Here is a 20,007-nt window from a genome sequence, read left to right as displayed (position 1 = left end):
TTTGTGTGTGTGTTGGAAGGAAGAAGATGGGGTCGGCAAGACTGGGACTGCACACTTTTATTTCTCAGACTTCTCTTTAACATAAACAACATACAAGGGCGCTTCTCTTTCATATACTCAAAACTCGGTAGGCAACATTTCTCAGCTCGTCAGCTTCAACTCAGTCAAATGCTCAGTACAATGCTCAGGGTTAGCAGCAGCAGTCCCAGTCCTGGTCTCAATCACTCTGCTCTGTCTCTCCTGCCATTTAAAAGCCGTCTCTCCACGCCAATTACTGCAATCAGACACAGGTGTTACGTGGGGCACGGGGCTCTCTGAAGTATGGATTTATTTTACTTTTAATAAGCCTGGGTCGGCACAGTGCAACTAGTGTTGTCAAAAATATCAATACTGAAATATCTGAAAAGACACGATAGCCTGGTTATCATTAGACTGGATGGCCTGGTTCAGCGACGCCAGGCGGTGGCACTGGACCCACTGCGCGGTCTTTTGGGGAAACCATGCAATGAACTGCTCCAGCACCACTCGGTCGATGATCTCCTCGACGTCGCTTCCCTCGGCCATCAGCCACTTGCGGCAGGAGTCCCGCAGCTGGTGCGCAAATGCGAAGGGCCGGCCGGAATCAACAAGGGTCGACGGCACCTACTTCTGCAGTATCGATTCCAGCTGCGCTCTCCTCTCCTGCGAGTTGACACGCACCGCATATTCTCACTCAGTCCGGTTAACCGTCTGAACACGGCGAACGCGAGTTCTGCTGGACTTTTCCTCATGACAACGTGTTAGTATTAGTGTGTGATCGGTCTGAATTTCACGCGGGATTGCACATAATTCTACTAATCCCCGCAGATGTCGCGCTCACATCTTAAGCAAACACACACACACCGTTATAAAGCCGACTCTGACATACAAGTGCAAACATTTGCTTCTTTTTCCAGCTTATTATTGGTCAAATACACACACAAAAAATCTCAGTGCACATCTTGAAATCTCAGGTTTCATATGAAGCTATTTAATTTTAGGAGTGGTTCTTTCCCAGCGCTTTTCCTCGGACGACAAGAGGCACCCATGCATGTTTTTTTCCCATCGATTATTGTCAGCCGAATGCAATTACGACATTGGTAACAGGGAATTGTTGGCAGTCAAGCTTGCATTGGAAGAATGGCGCCATTGGTTAGATCGACCGGGGGTTCCTTTTATAGTTTGGACCGACCATAAGAATCTGGAGTATATCAGATCTGCTAAAAGACTCAACTCTAGACAGGCTCGGTGGGCTCTTTTTTGGACGCTTTGAATTTTCTCTCTCGAACAGCTCGGGTCCTAAACACATCAAACCCGATGCTTTGTCTCACGTTTGACTGCTCCGAATGCCGTCTACTCCCGAGTGAATTCTTCCTGAGAGACTTATCATCTCGGCACTCACATGGGAGGTTGAATCGAAGTTCAATGCGGCCTTATAAGGGGTAACGCCCCCCGCCCGGCGGCCCACCAAATCGTTTATTCATGCCTGAGGGAGTTCGGTCTGATGTTATTCAACGGGGTCATGGTTCCAATGTAGCTTGTCATCCAGGGGTCAATAGAACCACATTTTTAGTAAAGCAATGGTTCTGGTGGCCTGGTATGGCTCATGACATCCGCAAATTCGTATTGGGTTGTTCTGTTTGTGCCATGGTTAAGACTTCCAATTGCTCCCCAGATGGATAACTCCAACCGCTTTCTGTTCCTTTGAGACCCTGGTCCCACATTGCGCTAGATTTTGTTACCACCCTCCCAGGACAAGACGGTTGTTTTGACCGTGGTGGGCCTGTTCTCGAAAATGGTTCATTTTATTCCCATGCCTAATTAACCTTCTGACAATAATGTCTTTCGTTTACATGGCCTTCTGATGCTAGACTCTGTTGTGCAATGAATCCTCTGCCATGGTCTTGTCACTGAACTGTGATTCTATGCTAATTTCACCCTCATGCCCGATCATAGGGATATCGCACCGCATTTTTTCAACTCGACGCAAAATCTTGTCACATTTTAATATTGTGAGAGCTCATAGAAACCGTAAATGTATTAGCGTGGATAAGGTCTGAGTCTAGTAATCCTGAAGACTTTAATTAGCTGGATCAAGTAGGGTGGAGCTACACTCTGCAGAGCAGTGGCCCTATGGGAGCTGACTTTGAGTCCACTGCCGCACAACTCCTGCAAAGTGAGTTTGGGCCACTCATAACATGGAATTAAACGTTATTAAGACTAAATTAAGACTAATATGCTGAAAATTACATTTTAATGTAAAACAAAACATTTAATTATTCACTGGATATTACTATTTAAGTTTTTTTTTTTAAATGGTCATGTGGACTGTTGCTGTGTGTGTTTGTAGGTTGTCTGGCTGTATGGTGACAGAGAAAGGCTGTGGTTATGTGTCTTCAGCTCTGAGTTCAAACCCTTCACACCTGAGAGAACTGGATCTGAGCTACAATCATCCAGGAGATTCAGGAGTCAGGCTGCTTTCTGAAAAACTGGAGGATCCCAACTGTACACTGGAAAAACTTAAGTATGTTAAGTAAGAAGATTTTTAATTACACAACTCCAAAAGCAGCATTACCATCATCACTTATTACAAAACAGTTTGTAAAAGCTTGACTAATGTGACCTGATTAACATGACTAAGGCTATACGTTTGATTTCTGTCAGAATCACTATCGTCAAAATGATGCCAATCAGAGGTGTCAAAAGTATTCACATTCATTACTCGAGTAGAAATATAGATACTAGGGTTTACCATAGGTAAAATAAAAAACCCGCAGGCGATTAAACGCGAGGCGCATAAGCAGCGCGCATAACGCTCTCTGCCAACAGAAATCTATTCAAAAAAGGCAACTATCACTGTAATCTACTATTGGAAGAAGTGCCACAACTTGATCACCCACACTGAACTTTCGACGTTCTGTGTAATGGGCAAACAACTTCTTCATTTTCTCCTGAGTCTTCCCCAGCCACTTTCTAGCCAAATCCCAGGCCAATAACAGCTGACGACGGAACCCTAAAACATAATCTGATAATTTCTCTGGTAATTCCGAAATAGTCCACTGATCATGTAGCAACCGCCCGGACCTTGTGACCAAAAACCAACTTGTTCGGGCTATAACCAATACTTTCCTGGGTAACCTTCATGGCTGCCAGCATTAGCAAGGGCAGGCCCTCCTCCCAATTTCGCTCCAATTCGACACAGTAAGCTCTGAGTAACGCTTTTAACATGGAATGAAAACGTTCCAGAGCCCCTTGGCTCTGCGGGTGATATGCGGTTGCCAGATTATGTTTATTTCCCAACTGACGAAGCACTTCGGCAAACAAATTCGAAGTTATACTACCTCCCCACAAATTAAAAGCGAGTTACCTGTACGCAAATCCGTCAATAACGGCAACACAGACTCCAAAATAAATTATTCAGAAGATCCCGTGTCACTGAGAATTTTCACCACCACCCTGTTCTCGCTACCTGCAAGCGATACAAAACCATCAGAGATGAACGGCTTAAATAACTCTTGGTGTTCTGTCATACCATCTGTGCGGCCAGGCATCCTTAGGCTAGTGTTGTCACGATACCAAAATTATGACTTCGATACGATACCAGACTAAAATATCGATATATCGATACTAAATCGATACCACAGTAAAAAAAAAAAAAAAAAGATAAGATGCTTAATATGACAACAGAACTTGTTATTATTCATTGTTATTTTTTACTAAAAATTCATGTGGCCAGCATGTTCCTTAGGGTTGGGCATCATTTTGATTTGAACAATTATTGATCAATTTATCAATTACTATTAAAATGATCTCACAAATTTGTGCTTGATCTCAATGTATTTTTTACAATGGGGTAACATAATTGTGTTGCAATAGCTTACACACAGCACAAGAAAGCTTGATTTCGAATGGTAAATTGAATTTAAAAAGACGAGTATACAGTAATAAAATAAGAACAAATAAACAGATTACAAACAATAGCACAAATAAATGCAATAGAATAGAAGATACAAATTAAATAGACTGCTTTATTTTTCTTAGGTATAAAATTTTTTCAGGTATAACATTCAGATAAGAAACTGAATTAAAAAATGCATAGTAATTACATTTAAAACAACATTGGATAATGTTCTTTGTAAAAAATTCAATAGCGTACAGATGAAACTATTAAAGTTACACAAGTTGATCAGTCAAGAGCAGTTTGATCGCTTGTCTTTTTGTAGTTTGAATAACAAATGACTGCGGTCCCTTTAAGACTCATGGATCATAAACACTGTTCCTGTTACTCATTCTTCATTTCTTCCTGAACTGTTTGCGACTGTGTTTACGTTAATACTCTTCCATTTGTGCACTGATAGTTCTTTGAGTGTATTTGACCAATAATATGCTGGAAAAAGAAGCAAATGTTTGCACTTGTATCTTGTCAGAGGCGGCTTTATTACGGTAGGCTATGTGTGCGCTTTAGATGTGAGCACGAAATCTGCGGGGATTAGTAGAATTAATTTATGTGCAATCCCGCGCGAAATTCAGACCGATCACACACTTACACTAACACACTGTCATGAGGAAAAAGTCCAGCAGAACGCGCGTTCGCCGAGCTCAGAGGTTAACTGGGCTGAGTGAGAATATGCCGGTGTGTCAGCTCGCTTTCAGTCGGAGAGGAGAGCGCAGCTGGTATCGATACTGTAAAAACTGAGAATCGTATCGTTTCAGATATTCCAGTATCGATATATATCGAAATATCGATATTTTTGACAACACTACCTTAGGCATCATTAGGCATTATAGCTAAGTTCACAATCATCAGCCAGCAGTGCACCAACAGTGACATGGGTTTGGTCAGTTTTACGTCATAATGTACGAAACTACTGAGGGTAGCTCTCCGGTATGCACTCATACATTTTTAGAATGGCCGATTTAATGGTTTCATAAGTTTGGCTGTTCTTCTCTGACAAGAAGGAATAGGCTTGCTGAGCCTTACCAGTCAAAACACATTGAAGCAACAGCATGCACTCAATATCATAGTCTCTCACCCCTTCATAGGCTTTAGCAACTCTTTCAAATAGAAAAAAAAAAAATCTACATCCGATTCGTTAAACAGAGGGATCAACCGCAAACTATTGGCAACGTTTAGCTTGAAATCCTTACCCACCAGCTTACCTTCTTTAATCAGGTCTAAACGTAACTGTTCAACCTCAAAAAATTAAATCTATTTTTCAAAATTAAATGTACCTTTTAACGACACAGTAACAAACAAACACAAATTAAATGTAATATTGACATCCGTATTCCAAATCACGACTTCACTGTAAAAACGCGTTCTGTGTGATTGGGCCCCTACTCTCCCAGTTATCAGAGCGGCTCGAGAGTTAGTAGTTGTCAGTAGGCTTGTGATAACACTGAGGAGACAGAGATGTGCGCAAAACTTTCAGGAGAGGGAAAATGTTTTTGAAATATTGGACAACGAGCAGTTAAACGGTATCGTTTGCACAGTGCTGGTTAATGTTGGGCTGAACTTGCCTTTTATAACATCCCGCTGTTTGACTAATTCAGCAAGCTGCAGTGAATGCTTCTTCCTCCCGCCAGTTCAGATTTTTTGGAATCCATGGTGGCTGATTATATTAAGAAATCTAGGCCATATATAGGCAGGCAAATTAACAGCACACCAGTTCAAATTTTTTAATTAAGACATGGTGGAAAACATGTTTATCTTTCATTTCAAATGTGTATATTATAATGTATTGTCTTGATCCCATTTGTGGCACAGCAAAGTGGCGTGATTCCACTCTAAGACTGACACTTAAATAACGACTGAGATGCTTGATAAATTCAGGCCCAGAAAAAGAAACATCCTCAATATCCATGTAAAGAAATGGAAAACCCAATGACAGAGCCAGATCTGGACTATAACCATATCGTGAATAATAAATGTGTATTTTAATTTGCTTGTTACACAATGGAGCACAACTTGTAATGTGGCATCCTCACGTACTAAACTGCATTTGTTTAATTGTTTGTATGCTGGAGGTACGTGATAATTACGTTTAGTGTAGTGATGTTAACATTTAAGCTAGCACTACCAAAGAGTCTAAAGAGGAAAGTTGACAGTGAAAATAGGGCATACAAAGAATGTACATTTCCTGAAGAAAATGTGAGTGGTGCTTGGAAGGCAAAACTCGGGACCCAGTTTAATAACCTACACTGTTGGCATGTTTTTAGCAAAATTTTAACACGATTAGGATGTTGTTAGCACGATGCTAACACAATTAACATGTTGCTAACACATTGCAAAACATGATTAGCATGTTGTTAACATAATGATAACAAGATTAGCATGTTTGCTAGCACAATGATAACACAATTAGCATATTGCTAATATGCTAACACAATTAGCATTATGCTAGCATGATGTTAACATGATTGGCATTTTTTAGCATGATGCTAATACAATTAGCATGTTTGTTAGTTTGTTGCTAGGGTGTTCTGGGTGGTTGCTAGGGCGTTGCTAGGCGGTTGCATAAGGTATTACTTTTTTGCATATTATTTCTACCTGCACAGCTCTTACTAGCTCGCCTCATTACACTATCATGACAGATATATTTCAGAAACAGCTTTTATCAAAACCATCTGACTGCGTGCGCGGGCCAGGGCCCGTATTTATCAAACATCTTAGAATTACTCACAAGAACACTGCTAAGAATTGACTTAAGAGTAAAAAAAAATTCTTGGCTCAAAGCTGCGCTTAAAAGTTAGTTATCAAGCGTCCCAATCATACTTTAAGTAAAGTGTAGGACTAAATCTTAGAGTGGATTTACGACACTTTGCCGTGCCACAAATGGGATTTTGGATGATGTCATAGGCATGAACCAATCACTGAATAGATGTCCTTATTTAAGAATATATTCTCAGATAAATTCTCATTGAATGGTGAAATTCCTAAGATGAGTTTACCAGGGTTGCCAACTCTCACACATCTGGCGTGATACTCACGCTTTCAGGCTCTGTGTCACGCTCTCACTCCGCCCAACTCAATCTCACGCCAAATTGCCAAACCTGCTTTTGATAATAAACAAAGCTATAAGCTTTAATTTTTTTAAATGTGTTTTAATGAAATTCAAACAATAAATAGCGTTTTGGCGCTAATGTGGCATAATATTAAAGCCAGAGGCGTTGAAAAGCGGAGTTGCATGCTCAGATATAAACTGATACTGAATCAAGATCAAAAGCATTACGCCCCCCCCCCCCCCCCCCAAATCTCACTCCAACCTGAACTTAAAAGTTGGCAACCCTAGTTTTCATTCAACACAGATTTGACAATAAAGAGTTTTCAAAAGAATACATTATTATATACATTTGAAATGAAAGATAAACATGTTTTCCACCATGTCTTAATTACAATTTTTAAACTGGTGTGCTGTTAACTCATCTGCCTATACATACCCTAGATTGTTTTTTTATATAATCAGCCTCCATGGATTCCAAAAGAAAAACGAACTGGCAGGAGGAAGAAGCGAACGCTACTGCTTGCTGAATTAGTTGAACAGCATTTATTTTTTATTTTTTATAAAACCCAACATTAACCAGCTCTGAAAAGATAATGCCTGCTCTGTCCAAATGATACCGTTTGATTAACTGCTTGTCATCAAACATTTCGAACACATTCTCCCTCTCTTGAAAGATTTGCGCACGTCTTTCTCCTCAGTGCCATCACATATTTTCATTGTAATATTCGCGTCATTTGCTCCCATTCATAAAAAACTCCTCTGCAGTCGTCATGAAGACTCTCGACAAAACAACTAACCTCAGGGCTTTTACTTTAAATGTGTGCAGATGTGGAGAAACATTGATAGATTCTCATATTATTTATTCAATCTTTATCCAAAATCCGCGGATGTATCATTATGAGCGCAGTAGACTGTGATGTGCTGTGTTTTCAATTCATTCTGGCAGCCGGAGGAGGGTGCTGGAAAGCTGTACTACTGAAAATTCACTCCATATATGGCTCATGAAGAACACCACACACACCATGACACACCATGTGACATTCAGGAAGTATCTGACATAAACAAAACAGCTTCCAGAGATCGTCAGATCACTATTTCATGCAGATAGACACGTTTGAAGACAATAAACACACAATCGCGGCAATATATGGTTGGTCTGTGTTCTTTATGCCATGTTGGGAGGTTTCATGATAGATTATATTCATAATGCAATGCTATTCCACATAGCTTTTAGCATTGTGTATTTTCAGTCAGATTGTTTTACCCGAAGCTACATGAGATCACAGATTGTTATATAAAACACTCGACTTATAAAGTATAAGGTGATATGAAGTAAGTTTGGAATAAAACATAATTTTAATCGTATAAATTGTTGTTTTGCTGGTGTGCTAAGCTAACATGCTAGCTTTCCCTAGATGCACCTGCCACTGAGCACTTAATTTTTATGAACATTTTCTAAATGTAAAACTACCGAAATGCTTATTTGGACGAAATGATTTTGATAGAGTCTGTGAGGGTAAAGTGAGAGGTTTGATATAGAAATGAGGTTTGAATAGAACAGTTTGAATAGAGAGTCGTTAGTAATTATAATGCAGACAAAAGAACAATAATCAGAGCCATAACCAGTCCGCAGAAGTGTGAATGTGTGCCGAGGAGACAAACTGAATGGAGCAATAGAGGCAATACAATGTATAAAAAGCTCAGAAGACATGGCAATAAACATCAGTTGATATTTTAGAGATATCTCAAAATAAAATCACATGAAATGATCTTTAAACATTTAATAAAATTCAGAGTTTTAGACTTATCATCAGATCTGAAATATAACATGGTCAGACTTGTGGCTTTAGCTGTAATGCATTTCTAGATTCCTCCAAGGCCAACTTCAATTTTATTTTCATAAAGATATTTCATACAAATACATTTCTAATAACTTTACAAAACTTTGAAGCTTATTATAGCTATTTTTGATAATATTGAAATATTATAATTTTGACTTTACAGTAAACTGCCAAGTGTCTCCTTTTAAATGAGACCATAATTATGCTTTTAGTGCAAAGGATTCACAAACTGTATTTGTTTTAGTCTGAGCATGCATTTCTTAGGATTTTTTCAAAAGTTGGGATTCAGCTTAACAGGTTAAACTATAAAATTATTCTTTGAAATAAAATTAACAAGAATTTTCCCCCAAAAAAACCATTAGGCACAGCCAGACTTTTTGCGTTTAATTATGTATATCTATATTTATATGCTTTTTCATTTAAAATAAAATGAAATATTGTGTGAGTGATCAATCTTTTATTTATCATAGGTACATTTACCCTTAGATCATTCAGAAAATTTGATTCCTCTAGAAATTGACTTGTAATGTGGAATCAAATAAAGTATATAAAATGTGTGTGTGAGAGACTGTGTTGTGCAGTGTTGGTCAAGTTACTTGGAAATAGTAATTAGTTACTGATTACTGACTACTTCTCCAAGAAAGTAATCCAGTTACTTTACTGATTACTTATTTTCAAAAGTAATTAGTTACTTAACTAGTTACTTTACTAAGTTATTTTTCAAAAACATGATACACGACCTGAATACGCTATAAATGGCGCTGCAGACCCTGCGGGCTCGGATCGCAAGTTTTGACCAGTATCCTGTCCCTTGCACTCAGCATCTCGAGTCGGGAAAGAAGATATGACGCGGCCAGAGGCCCCCGAAGCGCTCTGACGAGCACACGCCCGCCATTTCCCTGCGTGACTCATCATCTTCCGTCATGTTCACCAAGGAACAACACAGCTCCCCTCGCCTGGCAGCTGCTACTGTCTCCTTCGGCAGACCGAAAGAGGAGGAGGATGACAGCCTTTTGCTTGCTGCATCTGAAAGCGGTTGGTCGGACAACGTCTCGGAGCACGCTACTTCAACGCGGACTGACAGCAAAACCTCAGTTGATGCTGAGCTTATGCGCCTGCTCACTAAGGCTGTGGACGACCTTGGTATTGATTGGTCTCAACCCCAGGAGCCCACAAGAAGCAGGCTGGACGAGTGGTTTTTCGAGAACCGCCGTCAACCAACCGCTCAAAAACCGGCTCCCTTCTTCCCGGAAGTCCACCAGGAACTTTCCAAGTAGTGGAAGGCGCCATTTTCATCCCGCCTTTCATTTACATTCTCGGTGGTCGATGGCGCACAGGAAAAAGGATATCACGCTCTTCCTCCCCTCGAGGAAGCCGTCGCTGCACACCTTTGCCCGCCATCCACCAGGGGATGGCAGTCAAAAGCTGTACACCCATCTAAGGCATGTCGCACTACTTCCAGCCTCGCCGGTCAGGCTGCCTCAGCGATAGGCAGTAGAACTGCTATGGCTGTTCTTCAGTTCTTCCAGGCCAAACTCCTCCGTTCCCTGGATGAGCCTGTCCCTGACACCGAGGCCCTGAAGGACCTGCGCAGCGCCACCAACCTGGCTCTGCTTGCGACCAAGGCCAATGCTCAGGCGATTGGCAGATGCATGGCAAACTTGACGGTATTGGATCGCCATCTGTGGCTTAACCTAACCAAAATGAAAGACTCTGACAAAACCGCTTTCCTGGACGTGCCCATGTCGCCATCAAGATTATTTGGCCCCTCTGTGGTAGGGTTCACAGAAAGCTTCACAGAGGCGCAGAAGGCCTCACAGGCAATGCGACTTTTCCTGCCTAAGCCGTTACGCTAAAGCTGGAGCACATTTCATACACAGCCAACAAGCCCGTAAACAAACACGCTCACTTTTTCACTCTACACTCAATCACTCCCCTATGTTCCCCAGCCCCCTGCACTCAGGTGGCTGGAAACACTATCCTCACAGTCAACAACCCCATACGCAAACGCACTCACATGTACACAAGCACCAATATTCTATTCTATGGCTTGGCCTACTGGCATTTCACTGGATAATATCTGTGTGGTGGCAGGTTGGGCCTCTCCATCCACTTTTATCAGGTTTTATAATCTAGATCACTGGTTCTCACCTGGGGGCACGTGAAGGCACTCCGGGGGGTATGCGATGAGATCAGGCTCGTCGCAGGCAGGTCGCAATATAAGTAGATACCTCATTAGCGACTTTTTCTATGGGCCGCTATATGTTAGCTGTCCGCCATTTTAGAATGGTCAAAGTCGGTCGCGAACGCGCTTTGTGACCATTCAAATGTCCCACTGCACGCGCAAGCAGTCAGTTGACTAAGGTTGACAGGGCAAAAGCAGTTCATATGGAGAGCGGGAGCCGCGAGCCCGACGGCCATCCATTCTGGCAGCGTTTGTCTCACGGATCACTCGCAGCTGAAACGTGTATTACAAATACAGACTATAATATTGTCATTCTGACACTTTTGCCGGTGTTCTCCTCCGAGATGTGCTTTGATTTATGACGGGCAGCATTTATCTATACATATAAAGTGCATTATACATAAAATTTATTATTATTATTATTATTATTAATTCGTTTGGACTGCTCTCTCAGTAGCCGCGTTTCCATTACAGATGTGCTTAAAACCTTTGCGATATTTAACTAAATATCGATTAAAAAACTATTGAGAAATGACGGCGTTATGTTGGTAGGTTTATGAATATCCCAGCCACCGCAATTATTTTTAATGGAAGGAGACATAGGCGTGTTATTTGAGCATTAATTAAAAATGTTTGAAATTGCATGGTGGTAGGCTAATAAAGTTTTTCTTTTTTTTCATTTAGTTATTTTGGCTTGGAATTTCGATTGTTAGAAATATGAACTGAATTTAGAAATATTTTAAAAATTGAAAACGTTGTATTAAACAAAATACATTTTTGAAATGAAGTGCATGCAAAATAATCCGTTCCCTGAATCAACGGCCTTTATTATTGTGAGTGTACACAAATAGTAGTCATAGTTATTGCAACCCACCCAATGCACTGTTTTTTCTGTGGGGAGAAATTAGCTAACAGCAGCATGAAGACAGCACATCTGCAACATCATCTTAAGACAAAACATGAATGTCATGTTGGTAAGCCAATTGAGTTTTTTAAGAGGAAACTGTCAGAATTCAGATCATCTCAAGACACGATGCGAAAGGCCTCCACAGCCCTGGAGGCCTTTTTTGCAGTGTCTTTGCTCGTTGCGCAAGCCAAGAAGCCATTCGCAGTCACTGAAGACCTGCTCCTTCCAGCGGCTGTAGTGCTGGCTGAGACTATGCTGGACAAAAAAGCAACGGAGAAATTAAAGACGTGCCTTTGTCAAATGACACTATTTGCCGCAGAGTAGATGCTATGGGAACAGACATTGTTTTTTTATTTTTATTGGAGAAATATATAGGGTACAGATAAATTTAACAGAAATCAAATCTCCAGATCCTCCATATTTTCAGAACAGAAATTGTTGAGCAAGTTGTGGGAAAACTTAGCGACTCCTTTTCACTCCAGCTGGATGAATCCACGGATTTCAGTGGGAATGCACAACTTGTTGCTTTCGTGAGGTATGTTGATACTGACGACATTTATGAGCACATACTATTCTGCAAAAGTTTGGAGGGGAAAACAACAGGAGAGGAAATATTTTATGTTGTTAATGTCGCTTTCTGTGAAAACGGTTCGAGCTGGAAATCCTGCAGCAGCATCTGTACGGACGCGGCAGCATCAATGACAGGCAGCGCGAAAGGACTAATAGCGCGCATTAAAAAAGAAAACCCCGACGTGATGTGGACTCACTGTGTCATACACAGAGAGGCATTGGCGTCCAAGAAAATGAGCCCTGTATTACACAAAGTTTTGAACAGCAGCAAGTAATCAACTTCATTAAGTCAAGGCCACTTAATGCACGTCTGTTTCGCCGCATCTGCAAAAATATGGGAGCTGAACACACACAACTGCTGCTGCACACAGAAGTATGCTGGCTCTCTCGAGGGAGAATACTCAACAGGCTGTTGGAATTAAGATCCGAAGTACATGCCTTTTTGATTGACATTTGATCAAGTTGATTCAGAATTTTCATTCCTACTTTCCTGACATAGAGGAGAAATCTGCACAGCTGGATTGGGTGAGAACCCCGTTTCTCGTGTCCGTAGCAAACAGAAGCAAACTCCCTGTCACCTATCAGGAAAAACTCTTGGAAGTGTCATTGGATTGTGGCCTCCAGATGAAGTTTGCCATGTTCACACTTTCACAGTTTTGGGTGTGTATGAAGCAGAAGCACCCTGACCTGGGACAGAAAGCTTTGGAGCAGCTATTACCCTTTGCCTCCACATATTTATGTGAGGCCTCCTTCTCTGCAATGACTGTGATCAAAACAAAGCAGAGAAACAGACTGTGCCTGGAGAAGAGCTTGATCACAGCGGTTGCCTCCCTACCACCAAGAATGAAAAAGATCCTCAGTGAAGCACAAACCCAAGTGTCTCACTAAAATGTCTCTTTAAGTGCAAAAACACTCAGTTCAGTGCAACAATGCAATATTCAGTGTTGGTAGTTGTCATGTTAAGATGTTAGTCTTCTTTTTTATTTTTTTAAAAGTTTTAAGAATAAATGTAAGAATTTTTTATTCTTTTGAAAAAATTCAGAGTATTTATAATTGTAAATAAGTTTTTCATTCAAATAAATCTGCAATAAACTAATAATTATTATGCTGTCCTTGCAACTGCGTCACTTTGAAGAAGCTAGAAAGCTAGCTAACAAACACACAGCAGTTTATCCATTTCAGAATCATTACTTATCCTTTTTCTTTTGTAAAACTGAAATACAATAAACAAGAAATGAAATTGCAACGTGTACATTAATTCGTTGGATATAATATAAACGTGTGCGCTACAATCTGCACGTGTGTAACGTTATAGAGAACTTCCCGGCATTTTCATATTGATCACAAACTTATTTTCAATAGGAAATATTAGCTATGTGACTACTTAACACTTTAAAATATCTTTACAAATATCAAATAAACTTACTGGCATATCTTTCTCCAAGGTGAAGACTGTTATGCTCTGTATTGAAATCGATGCTGCACGTTGAACCGCTGCCGAACCACTAAATCAACACTGCGACTGCGTATATGTGCAGAAAATAACAAACTGCATCGAAAATGTCCACTAGGTGGTGGAGCTCATACAACATGACCAGATAATAGGCAGAACAATTATAATGAATTTACTGTTCCTGAAAAACGAAATTATAAAATAAACTAAAACTTTTTTGTGAGTTTTTTATGTTTTATTTTTTACATGTTTATGTGTTCCAATTTAATAAATCAGAAACTGATGGCATAGTGCTCTGTTCGAAGGTTTTAAGTTTTTTTTTCCAACCAAAAATGCTTTGCGCTGGTTAGGGGGTACTTGGCTGAGAAAATATTTAACAGGGGGTACATCACTGAAAAAAGGTTGAGAACCACTGATCTAGATGTCCCCGTCTCACAGGCTGGACTTCTTGCCATGTAATACATATTAACCCCTTATGGCCTAATCCGGTCTGGGTTAAATAATTAACACATTTCTCACATGACTCGACTTGTCTGGTCGTTAAATATTCTTTGTCCAGACTCTGACTGGCCTGTATATTATATATACAGGGGGCTCTCAAGTCTCACGCTTTGGCCGTGAGACACGCATTTCAACCCGCTCACACGCCACACCTTGTATTTCTCACGCAGAGAAATCACCAGGGTAACACACACTGAGTTGCGCGCTATTAGAGGAATCAAGCGAGTTCCGAGTTCTGACGGCCCTGCCACGCACCAGTTTAATCTAATAAAAATAGAGACCGAACAGCCAATCATAAAATAGATTTGCTGTATCTGGGTAAGATATGGATATTCCCTCCACCCAAGAACGTTTACATTCTGATTCCAACGTCACATTCTGTGATTCACGCCACGGACTCGCTCATTGAATCAAATGCTCGCTGAAGTACCGTTAGTTGGCAACTAGAAGCCCCGACAGACGCACAGACACAAAGATAACGGTGTTAAGTTAAGTTGACAGCACTTTGTGTTTTCTGTTCTTAATCCCTCAAAAAAACTTAAAGGAAGCTCAATCATGATTTGCATGAAATGCATTTTGCTATCGTACGTTATTGCGCTCTTAGTGAACATCTGTGCTCTTCTGCACTCGTGAATGCGGTGATGGACAGCTGTCCTCATTCCACTGGTGTTTGGATGTGATTTTTTAAACTCACTTTCATTAATTAATTTATTAAAAGTAACTCTGTATTTAAGTAAAAGGAACATCTAAGTAATTCACGTGGCAGACGACATAGTGATCAAATACAGTCGAGCTATTAACACATTCCACAGCACCACCCAATGGATTTAGTTATAACTGCGAGATTTAGAGGGATTTATCATGGATTCACTGCATTTACGGCCAGCGAAGCAATATAGTAAAATTTCAATTTTATTTTTATTTTTCGAATATTAATTACAGATTGAATATATTCGTGCTCACCCCTATTTATGGAAGCTGAAGTGTAGCGATATAAAGTTTCCAATGCAATATGCAAAATGGCAATGCATTTCAATATTTAAATTTACATTTTCCATACCATGTGTGCAACATTTGGAACAAAATGATAATTCAAATTGAATAATATAATTAACATTTGCTATTTCCTACACTAGTTTTAACATATAATTTAAACATAAATTGTATATTGTAATACTTTATATAAGTTGCAAAATTAAAATTAAAATGTATTACAGAAATTACAGAAATAATTAGATGTGTTTAACATGTTCAAGCAAAAATTGTAACAAAATGATCATTTAAATGTTATTTTTATAAATTGCATTTAAACTTCCATTTAAGATACTTGCGATTGCATTTTGATTATATATCCCGCAATGAATGTAGCAAAATTCAATGTGGAATTGAAAATGCAAAACTCCATCTCGCCTAGGGCAACCAAAGAGCTAGAGCCGGCCCTGCCGCATAAAGAGAGGAAAAAATACAACCATACTGATATAGCAAACAATAATCATAGGCAGCTTGTCTAAGATTATTTAAGAGTAAAATAATCTCTGTTGTAAACCACAGCTCACTTCAGCACGACCGTGCTCATGTTAAGGTGCCACCACCCTCTGGGCTGAAGGCTTCAAAAACCTGTTACCAACACCAATAAACAACACTAACCATTCTCTCTCTATATATTTATTTATACACATGTTTTGTGCCATTCTCATTAAATTAGCCCAACTCATATTAGGAACTTATATGAATATCATATTTACTTAGGTTGGCCTGGGTATGGTGTCTCCAGGCTATTAGAGCCGTTAAGTGAGCATGGCGTTTTGCATTGGTTCCCCTAGCGTTTAGCAAAACGGAATACGAGAGTACTCTCCAAAGAGAACGCTTTGGTTACTTACGTGACCTTGGTTCCCCAGAAGAGGGAATGAGTATTGCGTTTGCTTGCCATGCTTCGCTTGCTCAGGGAGTCCCTTCAGTCAATTAACCTGACGAACCTGGCGAGACAGGCCCTGTGTCCCAATTACGCATACTATCCATCCTAAATAGTATTCAAAAATAGAATTAGTATGTCCCAAATCATAGTATGTTGAAAAGAGTATTCCAAAGATACTGGATGGTTTACTATTTCCGGTCCGAATTTGAAGTATGGATCGTATGTATAGCATGTATACGTTATCCATATTTATAACGAACTGGACTTTTAATATTTAAATGATATCGATGTAGGTTATTGTAGATTATTGTCAGTGAATTTATGTTTGCAATACGTAGTAAAATCCGTCTCTGGCGCAATAACTCCGATCTTTCAAGTATTCATACTCTTGTGTAATCGACGCACCATCCTAAATAAACTCGTCTCTTGCGTGATACCCTGAAATTTTGAATATTCCGATCTAATATGATTTCTGACCTGTAAGGTTGCAAGAATAATAATCATACACAAAGTGTTAATAGGCCAGAGGAGAACTGGCACCCCGACTGAGTCTGGTTTCTCCCAAGTTTTATTTTTCTCCATCAAATTTTTTTTTCTTCTGATGGAGTTTTGGTTCTTTGCCACTGTCGTCTTTGGCTTGGCTTGCTCAGTTGGGGACACTAAAATTATGATCAAAGTTATTCAACTAATTATACAAATAAAATTTATGAATTAGGTTATATTTAATTCTATAAACTATAATACTGATATGCCAACATTTTCGCTATATGATCAATTAAAATAAGCTGACTGAGTGTGTCAGGGGCGGATCTACCGGGGTGGCATGGGGTGGCAACTGCCACCCTAAGAAAAATCATTGCCACCCCATCTGCCTATCCCAAATTCCCAATGTATAAAATATAAATAGCTTCCTCTACCGATTTACGTCAGCGGTGCTTCATTGTGATGAGATAATAGCAAGGAAACAAGTCTTTCTATTATTGTCCAAACAAATGACTCAAGAACTGATTAGTGATCTGCAATGCAACTCACCTCTACCGCCGGTTTCACACACAGTTCGTTTGCAGTGCGTATCTAATTTTTTCCGTACCCATGTTAACGGATAACAGCTTTCACACTGCACACCGATGCAGTCCGGCAGTGCCTTCAGGAGCGGTGCGTCAGCACTGATTATTGAAGTGAAAATCTTATTTCACCACAGATGCATATAATTTAAAGTCTTATCTGTTTCAAAGTCAACACATGACTTTTTAATTGGAGAAATTGAAATCAGCCATAGACGTTTAGGATGCAGCAGCAAACATTAAGGGAAAGAAAAGGGTTAACAATAGCATTACTCGGAAACAAGTGCAGTTATAGCGTACATAAGCTACCATATTTTCTGCTTAACTTTTATTAAACTCCAGTTTGAATTTTATTAAACTCATTAAACAGTTTTTTCACCGAACACATCTGAGCGCGCTAAAGCTCACTCTCGCTCATGTCCGAGGTAAATCATTAACACCATCGCCACTTACAGTAGCCTACATGTGTTTTATTGAACTAAATTCATTTCTAAAACGAATACGCAGGTTATGAACAAGAGTGCTCCATGTTTCTCACACTGTTCGTGTGAATCGCAGCACAGTTTGGCGCACACACAAATTACCACCAGGAACGCGCATCTCTTAATAATTTTCTAGATCCGCCCCTGGTGTGTGTTCACTGATTAATTATCACTGTTTGTGTTTTTTAGTGTGGATCATGCAGGAGAGATCAGGATTACTACAGGAGTACGCAAATGTACGTCTAAACACACACTCACTCACAACACACATACTTACACTATCTTACACACACACACACACACACACACACACACACACACACACACACACACACACACACACACACACACACACACACACACACACACACACACATACAGTCACACTCTCTCTCTCTCTCACTCACACACGCAAACTCACACACACACACACACACACACACACACACACACACACGTGCGCATGCACACACTTAACTTTACTATCCTATCTGATCTGTTTGGTAACCATGGTGATTTCAGTCAGAAACTCATTTATAACTAAATTTATCACAGAATGAAAGTATAAAATGAAATGAGAATAAAAGTATAAAACACTTTTTATGAAGATTGTTATAAGAAATGTCATTCTGTAATAGATTTTGATATTCTTGGTTGCTTGGCAACAGACCTGAGATTTGAGCACCGAACTACAGATGAGATTTATAGACAGGATAAGAATCATAAATCACGTTCATATTTGCTTCTGGAATATGAAGTTGTGAAAATTATAAATGAACTTGTCAGATCTGAACTCAAGAAAGTTTCTTTAAGAATATTTTTTACATTGTTCATTATAAGATCAGATTCATATTTCCTGATTATGATGTGTTTTCTCTTCATCAGTTTCCTATCAGTTCACTATGGATCCGAACACAGCACATAAACTCCTCCGTCTGTCTGAGGGGAACAGAGAGATTACATTCACTCGCACAGTCCAGCCGTATCCTGATCATCCAGACAGATTTGATCATTATCAAGTGTTGTGTAGAGAGAGTGTGTGTGGACGCTGTTACTGGGAGATTGAGTGGAGTGGATATGAAGGTGTGTTTATAGCAGTGTCATATAAGAGCATCAGCAGGAAGGGACGTGTTGATGAGTGTGGATTTGGACGTAATGATCAGTCCTGGAGTTTGTTCTGCTCTTCCTCCAGTTACTCATTCACACACAATAACATAAAGACTAAACTACCTGTAGAGCCCATCATCAGTAGAGTAGGAGAGTATGCTGATATCTATAGAACAGGTGTGTATGTGGATCCCAGTGCAGGAACTCTGTCCTTCTACAGCGTCTCTGGAGACACAATGAGCCTCATCCACACAGTCCAGACCACATTCACTCAGCCGCTCTATCCTGGGTTTGGGGTTTATCAGACTGGATCATCAGTGAAACTGTGTTGATGAATCAGAATAGACTGATGAGAAATTCTACCCATAATGCTTGGAGCTCATGATAAATCAGTGACAGTGAGATGCTATAGAGGCTCTTATTTTCTCTTCATGACAAACGTGTGTGTGTGTGTGTGTGAAAGAGAGCGAGAGAGAGAGAGAGAGAGAGAGAGAGAGAGAGAGAGAGAGAGAGAGAGATGGTGCATGTATCACAATGAGAAATTGATTGAAATCTTGTTTCTTGTTTCTGTCGCAAACAGTAATACGATTATTTTTCGTCCCCCTTTAGCAAAAACTTGCCTTATTTAGATTTTATTTTCAAGAAAACAAGAAAAATATCTCGTCATTTTACTTCTCTAGTAAAAGCATCTTGATTTAAGAATTATTAGATATTTAGACTAAACAAGAAAAAAATACTAAATAAGACTCATTTTAAACTCCCATTCTATCTATCCATCTCTCATAGCAACCACCAAGTACCCTTGAAACCACCCAACGTGCCATAGCAACCACATAGCAACAACTCCAAGTACCCTAGAAACCACATAGCAACCACCCAAGTAACCTAGCAACTACATAGAAAGACCGTAGCAACGACTCAGAATACCCTTCCAACCGCAAAGCAACCACCCCAATTATC

General features: G+C 39.9%; 1 protein-coding gene across 1 annotated transcript in view; it reads left to right on the top strand.

Moving 5' to 3' along the window:
• LOC137049033 (protein NLRC3-like) overlaps nt 1-19,379 on the top strand; it is a 31,028-nt gene extending 11,649 nt beyond the window's left edge. Inside the window, exons 6-8 of the mRNA XM_067427429.1 lie at nt 2,369-2,542; nt 18,130-18,176; nt 18,826-19,379. Of these exons, the coding sequence (XP_067283530.1) occupies nt 2,369-2,542; nt 18,130-18,176; nt 18,826-19,379 (775 nt within the window). The remainder of the gene's footprint in view (nt 1-2,368; nt 2,543-18,129; nt 18,177-18,825) is intronic.
• Nucleotides 19,380-20,007: the final 628 nt, after the last annotated feature.

Source organism: Pseudorasbora parva, chromosome 20 (assembly GCF_024679245.1).
Source record: "Pseudorasbora parva isolate DD20220531a chromosome 20, ASM2467924v1, whole genome shotgun sequence".
Lineage (NCBI taxonomy): Eukaryota > Metazoa > Chordata > Actinopteri > Cypriniformes > Gobionidae > Pseudorasbora > Pseudorasbora parva.
Note: the sequence above shows the minus strand (reverse complement) of the source record. Positions and strands in the feature narration are given on the sequence as shown.